This window comes from Dendrobates tinctorius, unplaced genomic scaffold, assembly GCF_039654945.1.
Source record: "Dendrobates tinctorius isolate UK_male_01 unplaced genomic scaffold, ASM3965494v1 ptg000062l, whole genome shotgun sequence".
Taxonomy (NCBI): Eukaryota; Metazoa; Chordata; class Amphibia; order Anura; family Dendrobatidae; genus Dendrobates; species Dendrobates tinctorius.
Window position 1 is genome coordinate 37,522,501 of NW_027361730.1, and position 16,775 is coordinate 37,539,275.

Sequence of the window (16,775 nt, forward strand, 5' to 3'; positions counted from 1 at the left end):
CCAGGACCGTCAGTGTCCCTACAAACTCGGAGACCGGAATCCGGACCATGCGCTCCAGCTAGGAGTGAGCCTTAACTCTGCTCATCCTCCAGCTCCCCTTCTCACGTCCACACACTTCCCCTTCCCTTCACAGACTGCCCTAACTTCCCTCCTCCCGACCACAGAGAGCAGCTCCTCAGCAGTCAGGTTCAGAGCTCTCCCTGCTGGCCTGGAGTGGGAACTGTTGTGTGTCGGTTTAACTGCTAGAGAGATCCTTTGTTGCTCCCAAGCATGACATCACACTCCCTAGGAGGAAGGTAATGCCACTGTGGTGACCGTACTCCTGGGGGCGCCACAAGTGCACTGATGCCCAGCCACTGCTAGATGATTCTGCTGGTACATTGACCCAGACCACTACATTCCCCTCGCATTCTACACAGCCAGAATCTGACCCTGATGAAACTCGGGTTCCCCTTCCCGCATACTATACCACCTTACACGGTGACAAAGAGGAAGGTGCAGATGAAAGTGCAGGTTCCTTGAGCAGGTGGGGGGGGGGCATACTCATGGGCGACGGCACTGCCACAGGGCCCCTCATAGTACACAAGTGTCTCTGCCGGTGGAAGGCCCCACCTGCCGTCAGACACACCGCCGTACTACGAGGGGCCCTGTGCCAGTGCCATCGCCAGCGAGTGGGCCCCCCTGCTTGCTCAGGATCACAGCACTTGCAAAGTTGAAATACTTACCTCTCCCTGCTCCACCGCCGTGACGTCTTCCGCGTTTCCTGACAGTGACATTCTGGTCAGAGAGCGCGATGACATCACGTCTGTACGCCCTCTGCCTAAACAGTCCAAGTGCAGAGAGATGGAAGATGGGGACGACGAGGAGTCCAGAGTACAGGGATTCCCTAGCGAGGAGACTTATTTAATTGTTTCAAAGGTTGGGAGCAATTTTTGGGGAGCACTATACTCTGGAGAATGATATATGGGGCCCACCATACACTGGAGCATTCCAAAGGTGGACATCAGACACTAGAGCAGCATTTACAGGGCCCATTATACACTGGAGCATTAGAAATGGGGCCCATTATATATGGAGCATTATTTGGGCCAATAAGACAGTGGAGCTTCATCCATGGGGACCAACATATACTGTAGCATTATGTGGAGCTCATCATATACTGTATCGAACATTATATGGGACCAGTGATTCTGTATGGAGAAATATATGGGCCTCATTACTCTGTATGGCGCACTGTGGTGGCCATAATACTGTATGGAGTAATATACTGTCCGTTTTTGGAGCCATTGGAGAATTTAAAATGGATATCAGTCATGTGATGTAAGAAGTGAAGTATTTTTCATTGTACTATACCGCTATTTCTCTTATAAATAATAAGAATTGATGTTTTTGGCATTAATATGGGCACTGTAGGTGTGTTTTCTGTCCTCCACTCACTGCCGACTTTTCTTCCCTATTGACTTGCATTGGGTTTCGTGTTTCAGTCGGCCTTTTGACTTTTCACGATCAGCCGATTGCGTTCGACCCGACTTTTGCCAAAGTCTGGTTTCATGAAACCCGACTCGACCCGAAAAAAGGCAAAGTCGCTCATCTCTATCAAAAACTATACACTGATAGCATGAATTTTTCATTGCCCAAATTGGATGATTTTCTAGATAATGTACCACTACCTTCCCTAACTCCGGCCTACGTTGATACATTACATTCCCCTATCACTGAAGAGGAAATCACATTATAAACCATCTTAAAACTGGGAAGGCTCTGGGCCCCGATGGGTTGACCGCATTATATTATAAAAAAAAATTCAAATATTTTATTAAAACATATACAAACATACTGCAATAATATGCTAACAGGCCAAACAATGCCGCCAGAATTCTATCCCAAAACAAGGGAGAGACCCATTGCTCAGAAAAAATTACAGTCCAATATCCCTTTTAAAAGTGGATCTTAAGATTTTTCTCCTCCATAATAGCCAATAGAATTAATAAATGCCTACCTAGTCTTATTCACAAAGATCAGGTTGGATTCATCCCAACCAGACAAGCCCCAGATTATATTCGTAAAAACCAAAACCTTATACATAACGCCAACAAACGTAAAACCCCCTTAACCTTGCTAGCTTTAGATATAGAGAAAGCTTCTGACACCGTCACTTGGTCATATATGTTTAATATCTGGCACAAAATGGGGGTTTCACAACAATTAATCGACTCACTTAATCTTCTATACAATACTCCGGTTGCCTATTTAAAATTACCCTCGACCACTCCAGAACCAATAATTATCGGCAGAGGAACCAGGCAAGTGTGCCCCCTATCTCCAGCCCTATTCGCTCTAGTCATGGAACCACTAGCGCAGAAGATCCGTTTATACCCCAATATCACAGGCCAAACTATAGGTAGACATGAACACAAGGTCAGTCTATTTGCCGACGACCTACTTTTGACCATGACAAATCCCCATATATCCCTGCCGAATCTCTTAAATACACTTAATTCTTTTAAGGAAATCTCAGGCTTAAAGGTCAGTATCGATAAATCAGAGATTGTTTCTGAACACTCTTCCTGCTGAACAAGCTTCAATAGTAGAGAACTTTCACTTCCGACATGCAAAGCATTATATTACATATCTATGAATTAACCTTACTTTATCCAAGTCCACGCTATTTAAATATTACGCTCCCCTCCTCCAAAAACTAACGCAATCTTTGTCAAAATGGTCATCCCCATCTCTTTCCTTTTTGGGAAGGGTGCACTCGGTTAAAATGGTTACTTTGCCTCAATTTCTATATCTGTTCCGATCCTTGCCTATTTCAATACCCCTAATGACATTCAAAATAATACACTCACATATACTACGTTTTATCTGGAACAATAAAAAGCCCCGTATTTCCCAGCAAATACTGTTTAGACACAGACAGGGGGGAGTCTCGCTACCAAACTTTACTCTTTATTATAGGGCAGCTCAGATCGCCCAGCTGGCAGGGGTAAATACGCAACATCACACATCTATCTGGCCGCAAATAGAAAATTCTCAAATAGCACCTTACTCCTTAGAGAGCCTAATTTGGGCCACGGGGCCTTTACCGAAAGATTTGGCTTTACATTCGCCATATACCTTTCACTCCCTGCGAATCTGGAGAGCGAATAGGTTCCAATTTGCGCTGCAATCTCATCCCTCTCCCCTCCTGAACCTGTTTAATAATCCCATGTTCCCACCAGGAGTTAAATAACGAAACCACGTATGGTGGCAGCAGAATAAGCTAACTAGGCTACAAAATTTAACTACCCACTTCAAACTAATGTCAAAACAAGAGTTCATCGCAAAATATCAAGTCCCGAGGTCTGAGACTTTCCGACTTGAACAAATTTTTCATTTCCTGCAAAACCGGTTGCAAAAACGGTTGGCTCCTCAAACGTACAACCTACAACATATGAACTAAAATGTCTATATGGCCCACTTGGCAATGGCCTTATATCCCATCTTTATTCTATATTTAACAAACCCAGAGATGGCCTGAAATTGAAGACTATGGAGCAGTGGGAGGCACACCTACGAATCTCCCTCACACCTCAAAGGTGGTTCAGATGTTATGAAAATATGAGGGGCAGTAATCAAGTTTCGCTTACTGAGACTTCTCTTAAATTGTTTTTTAGAATACACTATGTACCTAGCTTCCTGCACAATATTTATCATTCGGTCCCTGGCAACTGTTTTAACGGGTGCACTGACGATGGAGATACTCTCCTGTTATGAATGAGTCACCGTAAGAGGCAAAAACAGAAATACTAGCTAAGTCCAGAAAACCAGAGAAGTTGGCAGCTATCGGATTACAGACCCCTGAACCTATCAACAACAAATAGCAGTAGCCGTGGGGGGTTCCTACGGTGCCCTAGACCCCTCAATCACAGCCGGAGAACTACATAGGCCTAAAGACAGAAAGGGAAATCTAAACTGCCCCAGAGCAGACCCCAAAGCAATAGGCAGCCCCCAACATATAATGACGGTGAAGCAAGATAAAAAAACACTCTCACAGATAGAAAGATAGGCTGAACAAAAGATGGGGCCCAAGCTAACTACATAGGACAGGATAGAAAAGCTGCTGTCTGTAATCCACCAAAACCCTATCAAAACAAGAGCCAACAGCTGATAGGGAAAAACGCCCTGAAGACGCTAGGCTTCAAAAAGACTATATCGGCACTCAGGTATCTTCTGAAGACAGATCAAAAGGGAATTCAGCACACCCCAGCAGGGAATGGTAGAAATCCAGAAAAACAAGGAAAAACAAAACCAAAACACAAATGCAAAAGGCAGAGCAGAAAACTTAGCTTTTGAGGAGCAGGAATCAGACTGGTCTCCTAGAATCCCTCAGAGAGATCACCAGCAAGGCAGAAGGGCGTCTTATATCCAGTCAGCAATTCCCATCACCCAGTCATCATCATCCTGCCCAGATGCTTGGTAATCAGCCTCCCTACCTTCCTTCACCAGAAGAGGAAGTTCATCAGACCTCAATGGTGAAGGGGAAAATGAACTCACAACAGTACCTACCCCTTGAGGAGGGGTCACCGAACCCTCATCCACGCCACCAGGGCGATCAGGGTGAGCCCGATGAAAGGCACGCACCAATCTTTTGGCATGAATATCAGAAGCAGAGACCCAGGAATTATCCTCCTGACCATAACCTTTCCACTTAACCAAATACTAGAGTCTCTGTCTAGCCAGACGGGAATCCAGTATCTTCTCTACTTCATATTCCATGTTACCTTCAACCAATACAGGGTCCGGAGGTGCCACCCCAGGAACTACTGGTTCAACAAACCTCTTCAACAAGGACTTATGAAACACATTATGGATTTTAAATGTGACAGGAAGAGCCAAACGAAAAGAGACCGGATTAACCCCTTACCTACAATTGACGTAATATTCCGTCCATGTGACCATGGACCTAATTACCATGGACGGAATATTACGTCATCGCGATCAGCGGCGCCCACGTGGTGAGCGCCGCTGATCGCGGCCGAGTGTCAGCTAATTATCATAGCTGACACCCGGCACAATGTGTCAGGGGCGGTCACGGACCGCCCCCGACACGTTAACCCCTTGCACACCGCGATCAAACGCGATCGCGGTGTACCGGGGGTTAAAGGGAAGCATCGGCAGGGAGGGGGCTCCCTCCGTGATTCCCTGAGCCCCCCACGGCAGCGCAATGTGCAGCGCTGCTGCGGGGGGCTCCTTTCCTCCACGCCCCCGAATCCAAGATGGCGACGGGGGCCTTCGGGGGCCTGAGGAAGCTGGCTTCCTCAGTGCCTGCAAAGCGCAGGCATGAGGAAGTCTGCAGCAGTGCCTGTGACAGATCGCTGATCTGTCACAGTGATCTGTGATGTGACAGATCAGCGATCTGTCACAGGACAGTGATGTCCCACCTGGGACAAGGTAATAAAGTAAAAAAAAAAAAAAAAAAAAAAAGTGTTAAAAATAATTAAAAAAAAATCGCTAAATAAATTAGTAAAAAAAAAAAAAAAAAAATATTCCCCAATAAATCCATTTTTTCAAAATAAAAATCCCAAAAACAATAAAAGTACACATATTTGGTATCGCCGCGTCCGTAATGACCTGCCCTATAAAACTGTCCCATTAGTTAACCCCTTTAGCGAACCCCTTAAAAAATAAAAATAAAAAACAAAGCAAAAAATAATGATTTATTATCATACCACCGAACAAAAAGTGCAATAACGCGCGATCAAAAAGACGCATATAAATATCCATGGTACCGCTGAAAACGTCATCTTGTCCCACAAAAAACGAGCCGCCATACAGCATCATCCGCAAAAAAATAAAAAAAGTTATAGCTCGCAGAATAAAGCGATACAAAAATAATTATTTTTTATATAAAATTGTTTTCATTGCAAAAAACCGACAAAACACAAAAAAACGACCTAAATGAGGTATCGCTGTAACCGTACTGACCCGAAGAATAAAACCACTTTATCAATTTTACCGCACGCGGAACTGTGTAAACGCACCCCCCCAAAAGAAATTCATGAAACGCTGGTTTTTGTTCATTCTGCGTCTCAAAAATCGAAATAAAAAGCGATCAAAAAATGTCACGTGCCCGAAAATGGTACCAATAAAAACGTCAACTCGTCCCGCAAAAAATAAGACCTCACATGACTCGGTGGGTCAAAATACGGAAAAATTATAGCTCTCAATATGTGGTGATGCAAAAACTATTTTTACAATAAAAAGCGTCTTTTAGCGTGCGACAGCCACCAAACATAAAAACCGCCATAAATCGTAAATCAAACCCCCCGTTATCACCCCCTTAGTTAGGGAAAAATAATAAAACTAAAAGAAAATGTATTTATTTCCATTTTCCCGCTAGGGCTAGGGTTAGGGCTAGGGCTCAGATTAGGGTTAGGGGTGTGTTGAGGTTAGGGTTGGAGTTATAATTGGGGGGTTTCTACTGTTTGGGCACATCAGGTGCTCTCCAAAGGCAACATAGCGTCTGATCTCAATTCCAGCCAATTCTGCGTTGAAAAAGTCAAATGGTGCTCCTTCCCTTCCAAGCTCTGCCATGCGCCCAAACAGTGTTTTACCCCCACATGTAGGGTATCAGCCTACTCAGGACAAATTACAAAACAACTTTTGGGGTCCAATTTCTCCTGGTACCCTTAGGAAAATAAAAAATTGGGGGCAAAAATATAATTTTGCGGAAAAAAATGTTTTTTTTATTTTCACGCCCAGGCGTTATAAACTTCTGTGAAGCACTTGGGGGTTCAAAGTGCTCTCCACACATCTAGATAAGCTCCGTGGGGGTCTAGTTTCCAAAATGGGGTCACTTGTGGGGAGTTTCAATAGTTTAGGTACATCAGGGGCTCTCCAAACGCACATGACACCCGCAGACCAATCCATCAAAGTCTGCATTCCAAAACGTCACTACTTCCCTTCCGAGCCCCGACGTGTGCCCATACAGTAGTTTTCTCCCACATATGAGGTATCAGCGTACTCAGGACAAATTGGACAACAACTTTTGGGGTCCAATTTCTCCTGTTACCCTTGGGAAAATAAAAAAATTGGGGACTAATTGATCATGTTTGTGGAAAAAATACGATTTTTTTATTTTCATGCCTGGGCATTACAAACTTCTGTGAAGCCCTTGGGGGTTCAAAGTGCTCACCACACATCTAGATAAGTTCCTCAGGGGGTCTAGTTTCCAAAATGGGATCATTTGTGGGGGGTTTCCACTGTTTAGGTACATTAGGGGCTCTCCAAAGGCAACATGACACTCGCAGACCATTCCATCAAAGTCTGCATTCCAAAACGTCACTACTTCCCTTCCGAGCCCCGACGTGTCCTCATACAGTAGTTATCTCCCACATATGGGGTGTCAGCGTACTCAGAACAAATTGGACAACAACTTTTGGGGTCCAATTTCTCCTGTTACCCTTGGGAAAATAAAAAAATGGGGACTAAAAGATGTTTGTGAAAAAAATACGATTTTTTTATTTTCACGCCCGGACGTTATAAACTTCAGTGAAGCACTGGGGGGTTCAAAGTGCTCACCACACATCTAGATAAGTTCCTTGGGGGGTCTAGTTTCCAAAATGGTGTCATTTGTGGGGGGTTTCTACTGTTTTGGTACATCAGGGGCTCTCCTAACGCGACATGGTGTCCGATCTCAATTCCAGCCAAAAACGTCAAATGGCGCTGCTTCCCTTCCGAGCTCTGCCATGCGCCCAAATAGTGGTTTACCCCCACATGTGGGGTATCAGCGTACTCAGGATAAATTGCACAATATCTTTTAGGGTCCTGTTACTTTTGGAAAAATAAGAATTGAGGGTGAAAAGATCATTTTTGTGGAAAAAATATGATATTTTAATTGTACTGCTGTACGTTATAAACTTCTGTGAAGCCCTTGGGGGTTCAAAGTTCTCACCACACATCTAGATAAGTTCCTTGGGGGGTCTAGATTCCAAAATGGTGTCATTTGTGGGGGGTTTCCACTGTTTTGGTACATCAGGGGTTTTCCAATCGCGACATGGTGTCCGATCTCAAATCTAGCCAAAAACGTCAAATGGCGCTGCTTCCCTTCTGAGCTCTGCTATGCGCCCAAATAGTCATTTACACCCACATATGGGGTATCAGCGTACTCAGGACAAATTGCACAATAACTTTTAGGGTCCTATTACCCTTGGAAAAATAAAAATTGGGGGTGAAAAGATCATTTTTGTGGAAAAAATATGATTTTTTAATTGTACCGCTGTACGTTATAAACTTCTGTGAAGCCCTTGTGGGTTCAAAGTTCTCACCACATATCTAGATAAGTTCCTTGGGGGGTCTAGTTTCCAAAATGGGGTCACTTGGGGGGTTTCCACTGTTTAGGTACATCAGGGGCTCTCCAAACGCGACATGGCGTCCGATCTGAATTCCAGCCAATTTTGCATTGAAAAAGTCAAACGGCGCTCCTTCCCTACTGAGGTCTGCCATGCGCCGAAACAGTGGTTCCCCCCCACATATCAGGTATCAGCGTACTCAGGACAAATTGCACAATAACTTTTGCAGTCCAATTTCTCCTGTTACCCTTGGTAAAATAAAGAAAATTGAACCTGAAGTATTTTTTTTGTGAAAAAAAGTTAAATGTTCATTTTTTTTTTTAATATTCAAAAAATTCCTGTGACGCACCTAAAGGGTTAATAAACTTCTTGAATGTGGTTTTAAGCATCTTAAGGGGTGCAGTTTTTAGAATGGTGTCACTTTTGGGTATTTTCTATCATATAGACCCCTCAAAGTGGCTTCAAATGTGAAGTGGTCCCTAAAAATAAAATGGTGTTGCAAAAATGAGAAATCGCTGGTCAATTTTTGTTTTAATGTTTTATTTATTGAAATCTGCAAGTTACATCCGAAAGAAAGCAATCAACAGGGTAGCTTACAAAATTATTATATAACCTACAAATTCCACTTTTCGGGAGATAAACAGATAGTTTGAAATATCAATTCATGGCAAAAACTATTGATATATAGAGGTTTAAGGACACCAACAGCCTTAAAGGAACTTCCAGCAGCAGGATTATCTGGGTTCAAATCTGGGTTCTTCCCATCCACACGCCCCTGCTACATCACATATGCCATGATTTCAAACAAAGATGAAGAAGAACAAAAAAGAAGAAAAGAGAAGAGAAAAAAAAACAGTATAGGGAGTAAAGGGACAGGAGGTCAAGTAATTAAAGGAAGAAGTTGGGATATAGGGGTGGAATATAAGGGAGATAAGGGGAGGGGGGGGGGAACACCAGACAACAAGGATTTCGTCCACTCTGATAAAGCCAAGCAAGGAGGCCACCATAGCCTTATCAACTTCTACTAATGGATCTGAATCGGGTCCATGGGTGCCATACTCTTTCAAAAGCTGAAAGTGAGCCATTCACCAAGGCAGCCAGTTTGGCTACTTGATATAGCATATCTACCTTCTCTTGCAATTGGGATATAGATGGAATGGTAGTTGACTTCCAGTTCATAGGTATCAAAAGTTTCGCTGCTGAAAGAATGTGTTGAGTCAACAGAGCAGTATTTTTATGTCCAGTCGGTGACAGAAAATTTAAAAGCACTATCTCCGGTGTCAAAGTAAGCTTTTTGCCCACAATTTCCCCGATATAATCCTCTACTAGTCGCCAGAACTGCAGCAGGGGTGGACAGGACCACCACATATGTAAGTATGTTCCCTCCGAATCACAGCATCTCCAGCATCTAGCAGAAGACCCCGTCCGCCAATAAGTGTTCTGCTGTGGTGTAATATACCATCTGGCGACTATTTTAAAGGAATTCTCTTGTGCTCTAACACATTGTGATGGGCCATGAGATGAATTATAAATGTGTGATATTTGATTTGGGGTAAACTTGAATCCCAAATCCTTTTCCCAATGTGTTATATAAGCTCTTTTGAGACAACAGTCAGTTATATTTAAAATCTGGTAAATAGACGACATTATCTTTTTGGGTTTATCCTTTGTTGCACAGAGAGTCTCAAATGCAGTCAGTGGGCGGGTAACGTCTGCTCCTAAAAGATACCGTGCCAAGGAGTCTCTTATAGAGCCGAATTGTATAAAGGTCAAGTTGGAAAGCCCTGGTTGCTTCTTCAGTTCCTGAAAGGAGGGGAGTGCCCCGTCCGCCAAGAGGTCATCAACCGCTACATTTGCCAGGGAACCGGGTTTGATTACATCATTGTCTCGGGAATAAGATGCATGTGGCATTATATCTGCCAACTTGAGTAAGGGGGACAAAGGGGGAACTAGAGTTTTCACCAATCCCTTCCATAATTTTAAGGTAGCTTTGGTGTGTATATTAGGTAGATTTTTGTTTATGTTTTTACAAGGATATGCCAAAAGGATGGATCTCAGGGGATAAGGTGCTAGGGCTTCCTCCACCTCAATCCACTGCTTATTGTTAGGAGACCGTAACAGGTCTACCACTCTGGTAAGCATTGTCGCTTGGTAGTACCTCATTATGTCTGGTGCACCCATCCCACCCCTTGATTTGTTTAATGTTAATGTCCTGTATGCTAATCGGGGCTTTTGCTTTTTCCAAACATATCTGCGGAATAATGTATTAATTTTAAAAAGATACGATTTGGGGATGGTTATAGGGAGCATTTGGAAAATATATATAAACTTGGGTAAGATTAGGCTCTTCAGTAAATTTTTCCTTCCCATCCACGACACATACGAGTCCCTCCATGATTTCATGATGGTTTCTACTGAGGCAATTAGGGGGGGAATATTCTGTTGAAAAAGGTCTCTATCCGATCTTCCTATCTTTACACCTAAATATTTGATATATTGTTTTGGCCAGGTGAATGGGTATGTACTTTTTAGTTTAGCTAAGGTATTCGGGGATATATGTATGTCTAGCGCTTCCGACTTAGACATATTTACTTTAAAATTGGAAATTTTGCTATATTGATCTATAAGAGCCATCAATGTTGGGAGTCCCAGCAAAGGATTAGTCATCAAGACTAAAAGATCGTCCGCAAATGCCGCTATTTTATAGTGTGTCTTATTGATGCGAATACCCTCTATTCCCTCATGTACTTGTATGGCCTTTAAGAGAGGTTCCATTGCTAGCACAAATAACAACGGGGATAGGGGACAGCCCTGTCTTGTTCCGTTCTTTATAGTAAATGCATCTGTTGTAAAATCGTTAATCCTAATATGTGCTGTGGGCTTATCGTACATTGCCATTACGGCTGCTATAAACGCTTCGGGTATCTCAAACTTGATCAGCACTTCCCGTAGGTATACCCAGTCCACCCTGTCAAAGGCCTTCTCTGCATCTGTTCCAAGAAGCATCAATGGTAGTTTACGATTTTTTGCGTATTGAAGAAGGTGCAATACTTTATGGACATTATCCCTTCCCTCCCTTCCACCCACAAACCCGGTCTGATTTAAGGAAATCAAATTTGGCAATGACTTGGCCATTCTTTTTGCCATCAGCCCTGCTAGGATTTTTAGGTCCACATTAAGGAGAGAGATTGGCCTATAGCTACTACATTGTTCAGGATCCTTCCCCTCTTTGTGTATTAGGGATATTCTGGCTGTAAGCATTTGGTTTGGCAATGGGTGGCCTTGTAAAACTGCGTTGCAAACGTTCAATAAATGTGGGAGTAGGAGGCCAGAGAAGGATTTATAGTAAAGTGCTGAGAATCCATCTGGACCGGGCGCTTTCCCCTTCGGGCACTTTGACAGGGCGGACTGCAACTCCCCCAGTGAAAAAGGTCTAGTAAGATATTGTTTTTGGGAATCAGACAAGACAGGCAGATCTAAAGTGCTTAGGAAGGACCTAGTGTCCATGCTTCTTTTAAGTGCGGAATCGGCGTTATCTTCCGGACGGAGATTATATAATTTCTTATAGTAGTCAAGGAATGCCCGCTCCATGTGCTCAGGAGCTTGCGAGCTGAACCCTTGTTCATTCTTAATTGAGTTAATCAGCGTACGTGACTGCCGCTTCCTTAGTTGCGATAACATTAATTTGGATGCTTTGTCTCCATGGACGTACATTCTGTTTTTCCATGTTGCATATAGCTTAGCAGATCTCGAGTTTAATATGTCTTTAAGTTGCTGTCTTTTTTGTTGCAGCTTCTCTAAGCTATGTTGATCTATTTTATGTTTATGTGTAAGCTCCAGCTGTGATATACTATCATAAAGATCCTGGATTTCTTTTTGTTGCAGTTTATTTAGAAAGGAAGTGATAGATATCAACTCCCCTCTGACAACTGACTTATGTGCTTCCCATAGTATCTGTGAGGAAATTTCTGGTGAAGCATTTTGCTCAAAATATTGGGAGAGCACTTTGTTTATACGTGTCTGTACCTCGGTACTTCCAAGTACTGACTCATTGAGCCGCCATACTCTATGTCGGGGAAAGGCTTTAGATAATGAGAATTTTAACAAAACCGAAGAGTGATCGGAATAAATATTCGGAATTATTTTCGCCTGTTGTATATTGGCAAGCATTTTACTGGATATAAAAATATAGTCTAAACGGTGGTAAGATTTATGAGGGTGGGAGTAGAAGGTGTAGTCTCGGTCAGAGGGGTTTAGATATCTCCATGTGTCAATCAATTGTAGAGATCCCAGTTGTGACTTTATTCTGTAAAGATCTTTAGGTGAGAGCGAACTTTTCTGTTTAGTCGTGTCTAGCAAAGGCTCTAATGCAACATTCAAGTCCCCACCCACTATCAATGCACCCTCTCTAAAGCCATCAATTTTTTTCAGTGTTGAGAGTACCCATCTCAATAGTTTTTTATTTGGTGCGTATAAACTGCACAATGTTACCAGGGCACCGTTTAGTAGACCTTTGACAAAGATGTAACGACCCTGAGGGTCCGCCATAGTTTCTCTTAGCTGGAAGGGCACTCCCCTTGCCACTGCTATTGACACTCCTCTGGAACCGGACTGGGTGGTTGTCGCATGAAACCATTTATCATAAATCGAGCTTTCAAAGGAGGGCAATTTATCCGGTTTGAAGTGCGTTTCCTGAATAAGCAATACTGCTGCCTGCTGTTTTTTGAATAGTTGTAATGTGTGGCGTCTAGTGTTTGGAGAGTTCAGCCCATGTGCGTTAAAAGAGATGAATGTGTGTACCCTATCCGAATCCATCATGTTTCTGTACACAGCAGCATCCTTGCAGCTCACGACGGGGACGAACCCTTGTGCCTATAGGTGTGGGGAGGGGGTCTAGGACAAGTAGACCAGACGAAAGAAAGAAAAGGGTAGAGAAAACAGAAAGGTAAAGAGGGGGAGAACACAATATTAACATTATCCATGTTATTAAGTTGCACAATATCATTGACCAATATGCCAACGTACCATAGTTACCTACTGACATTGTTTCATAGAATGCCAGCTTGAGGAAAATTCCAATCAGCCTATAAACTAAATATGAAATATAAAATGCTCCATTCTAGGAGAATGCCCAGTTTGGGCTGTAACTAAATCTAGGTTGAAACCTTACAACGAATTATTGGATAGATGTGGCAGCAGTGCTTACCCATATTTGGAAAAGCACGCCAACCCCATCAGATTTGCTTCAACCACATTCAATACCCCAACTGGGGTAGAAACCAAGAAAAACTTAACTGCAAAATCTGGGTCTAACCCAAAGATCAAGTATTGTCTCTGGAGTCCTTAGGAAGCGAGGTCTTTGTCAGCTTCCTTTTCAGCCTTTGTGATTTTGGCGTCAGGGCTATCTGCCACGCCGGGTCATCTGGCAGCGGATGCAATAGGGTCGCCGAATGGAAGGACTCCAGATCCGGGTAGGCCTCCAGCTCAATCCCCAAGGATTCACATGCCTCTTTGATGTCTTGTGATGTTCTTGCTGAGATACCTTTGTCTCCATTTGTGATATGTACTCCAAACGGGAACAACCATCTAAAACGGAAGCCTTTTTTTATCAATGCTTCAGTGAACGGTTTCAAGATCCTCCGCTTCCTGAGAGTGCTGGCCGATAAATCCTGGAAAAGTTTAATTTGTGAGCCTTCATACGAGATCTCCTGCGCCTCCCGCGCTCTGCGAAGAACTAAGTCTTTTGCTCGATAATCGAGGAAGCGACAGATCACATCTCGTGGAGTTTCCCCTTGAGAAGGCCTCGGACGCAATGCTCTGTGTACTCTCACCAGTTCAATTTCCTGCGGATCTGATTCATTAAGTAGTTCTTTGAATATCTCTTGTGTTGCTTTCCATAACGCCTCAACGGCCACCGTTTCAGAAAGGCCTTTAACTCTTATGTTGTTACGACGTTCTCTGTTCTCATGATCTTCTAGCACCGTGTGAATTGTATGTAGTTGGATTTCATGGACTTTTAAAGAGTCTAGTACAGCGTTCGAACTTTGCGTCATGGCAACTTGCGAATTTTCCAATGTCTCAAGTCTGTGGCCTTGAAGTTTTAGGTCGTGTTTTATCTCTGCAAGTTCTTGTCCTATTGGCTCAAGAGCTTTAGACAATATACGTTTGATGAACGAACGAGTGACTAAGGCCTCTCTCGCTGTGCTGCCCGTGTCAGAGTCACTCTCCGGTTCAGAATCTGAATCTCCTAATGAGGTCAAATCACGAAGCTTGGATGGTTTAAGAGAATCTGACGGAACCGTTTGTTTTGTAAGAAAGTCATCCATGTCTGTTTGCGTAGTGGACTTTGTAGGTTTGGGCATGCTTTTTTGCGTTTTTACGCTGGATCTCCCCATTTTTGCAGTTATCTAAAGCAGAGAAGAATAGAGCAGTTTGAAGATTAGAATTCCTCTCGCTGGCTATGAATTTAGCTAATGTTTCATTTTATGCCCAATCTTATAAGTGATAAACAATGGAAAGAGATGTCGTTCTGGCTCTGGTCACTAGATGGCAGTCTATAACCACTTTCTGCTGGTTTTCCAGAGAATCCTCTCTTATATTCGTACAGCTAGGTATAACATGGGTCAATTAGAAAGCAAATAAGGGGGGGATGAAAGATGTAGGGACAGCACTGGTGGGGGGGGAGCGCTTAATACAGATCTAAGGCTCCTTATTACTCCCTTCTCTCCTCGCACCCCTCGGGTCAGACAGTCTCAGGCCCCCACTTGATTAATTGATTATCTCCTTTATTGCTACGGAGTTAGGGAGAATGACCATGCTCTCCTGGTCCTCTGTCCCCTGAATCAGACCCCTCTGCTTAAGACACTCCGTCACCTTGCTTCTGTTATTTCAATGTTACCTCAGCTCCAGGAGACGCTTGAATTCCTCAGATCTCTCTCACTGACTGCAGAGAGGGGAGGAGGCTGAAGCGTGCCGCTGCACGTCTATTCTAGGTCCCGGGCCGCGTGTCTTCTGCAAGCCCGACGGGACTATTTTCAATGCTGCGGCGTGATACACACTCTCTGTAGCCGTCCCCCAGCTATGAGAATAGTAGCGATTTTATGTGTCCTGGTCAGGGGGTTTCGCAATGGTACCTTATTTGCAGGGGAGGGTTAGCTCCGGGGTCTCTCTTATCTGACAGCCTTGGGTCAGGGGTGAAGTCCTCTACCCGAGGCGATGGTGCTGTTAGCAGTATATCCTTCCGCCACTCCGGCAATCTCCCGCCTGCAGGGCCACAGTTATATGAATCCCTTCTTTATCCCGAACGTGACTTGCCACCCAGGGTCTATGCGATCCAGTGGGGTCCTGGTTTGGGTTGTAATGCGGGGATGGTATAAAAAGAAGGCTCTGGTGATATTAGAGCCCCTTTTGGTGCATTTGTCCGGGAGCTCAGGTTTCCTGCTTCTTGCTCCACCAACGTTCAGGCTCCGCCCCATCGCTGGTCAATTTTTAACCCTTATAACTTCCTAACAAAAAAAAATTTTGGTTCCAAAATTGTGCTGATGTAAAGTAAGCATGTGGGAAATGTTATGTATTAAGTTTTTTTGTGTGCCGTATCGCTGTGATTTAAGGGCATAAAAATTCAAAGTTGGAAAATTGCGAAATTTTCAAAATTTTCGCCAAATTTCCGTTTTTTTCACAAATAAACGCAAGTTATTTGAATGCAATTTTACCACTAACATGAAGTACAATATGTCACGAGAAAACAATGTCAGAATCACCGGGATCCATGGAAGCGTTCCAGAGTTATGACCTCATAAAGGTACAGTGGTCAGAATTGTAAAAATTGGCCCGGTAGTTAACGTGCAAACCACCCTTGGTAGTGAAGGGGTTAATAATCTCCAAAATCTTGTAAGGTCCAATAAATCTAGGCTTAAACTTAGGAGAAGCCACCTTCATAGCAATATTTTTTGATGATAACCAAACCATAGCACCAACCTTAAACTGGGGACCAATGGTCCTATGTCGGTTGGAAAACCGCTGGGCCTTTTCATGGGAGAGAGAACTTATCCACCACTTGGTCCCAGATCTGGTGCATTCTCTCCACCAGTGTGTCAACACCTGGGCAGGCAGAAGGCTCCACCTGCCCTGAAGAAAATCGAGGATGAAACCCAAAGTTACAAAAAAAAGTGACATCAAAGTGGCAGAACTAGCTCTATTATTTAAAGCAAATTCGGCCAAGGGCAAAAATGAAACCCAATCATCCTGATCAGCGGAAATAAAACATCTCAAATACGACTCCAAGGTCTGGTTTCTTCTCTCCGTCTGCCCATTGGTCTGAGGGTGAAAAGCAGAGGAGAAGGACAACTGAATTCCCAGCTTGGAACAGAAAGTCCTCCAAAATCTAGACACAAACTGAACTCCTCTGTCAGATACAATGTTCTCAGGAATCCCGTGCAA

At 43.6% G+C, this 16,775-nt stretch overlaps 2 protein-coding genes across 3 annotated transcripts in view; one reads left to right on the forward strand and one right to left on the reverse strand.

Annotated features, from left to right (window-relative positions):
- STOML1 (stomatin like 1) overlaps positions 1-16,775 on the forward strand; it is a 49,744-nt gene that overhangs the window by 25,634 nt on the left and 7,335 nt on the right. The gene's annotated exons all lie outside the window — the stretch shown is intronic.
- Positions 10,021-16,137, reverse strand: LOC141093089 (uncharacterized). The gene is made up of 2 exons (XM_073579551.1): positions 15,235-16,137; positions 10,021-14,743 (listed from the first exon to the last, which is right to left on the reverse strand). The coding sequence occupies exon 2, from the start codon at positions 14,729-14,731 to the stop codon at positions 13,658-13,660; it is 1,074 nt and encodes a 357-aa protein (XP_073435652.1). The 5' UTR covers positions 14,732-14,743; positions 15,235-16,137; the 3' UTR covers positions 10,021-13,657.

Bases quoted from the DNA above. Each gene is read 5' to 3' on its own strand.
- LOC141093089 (XM_073579551.1), bottom strand. From the start codon at position 14,731: ATGGGGAGATCCAGCGTAAAAACGCAAAAAAGCATGCCCAAACCTACA.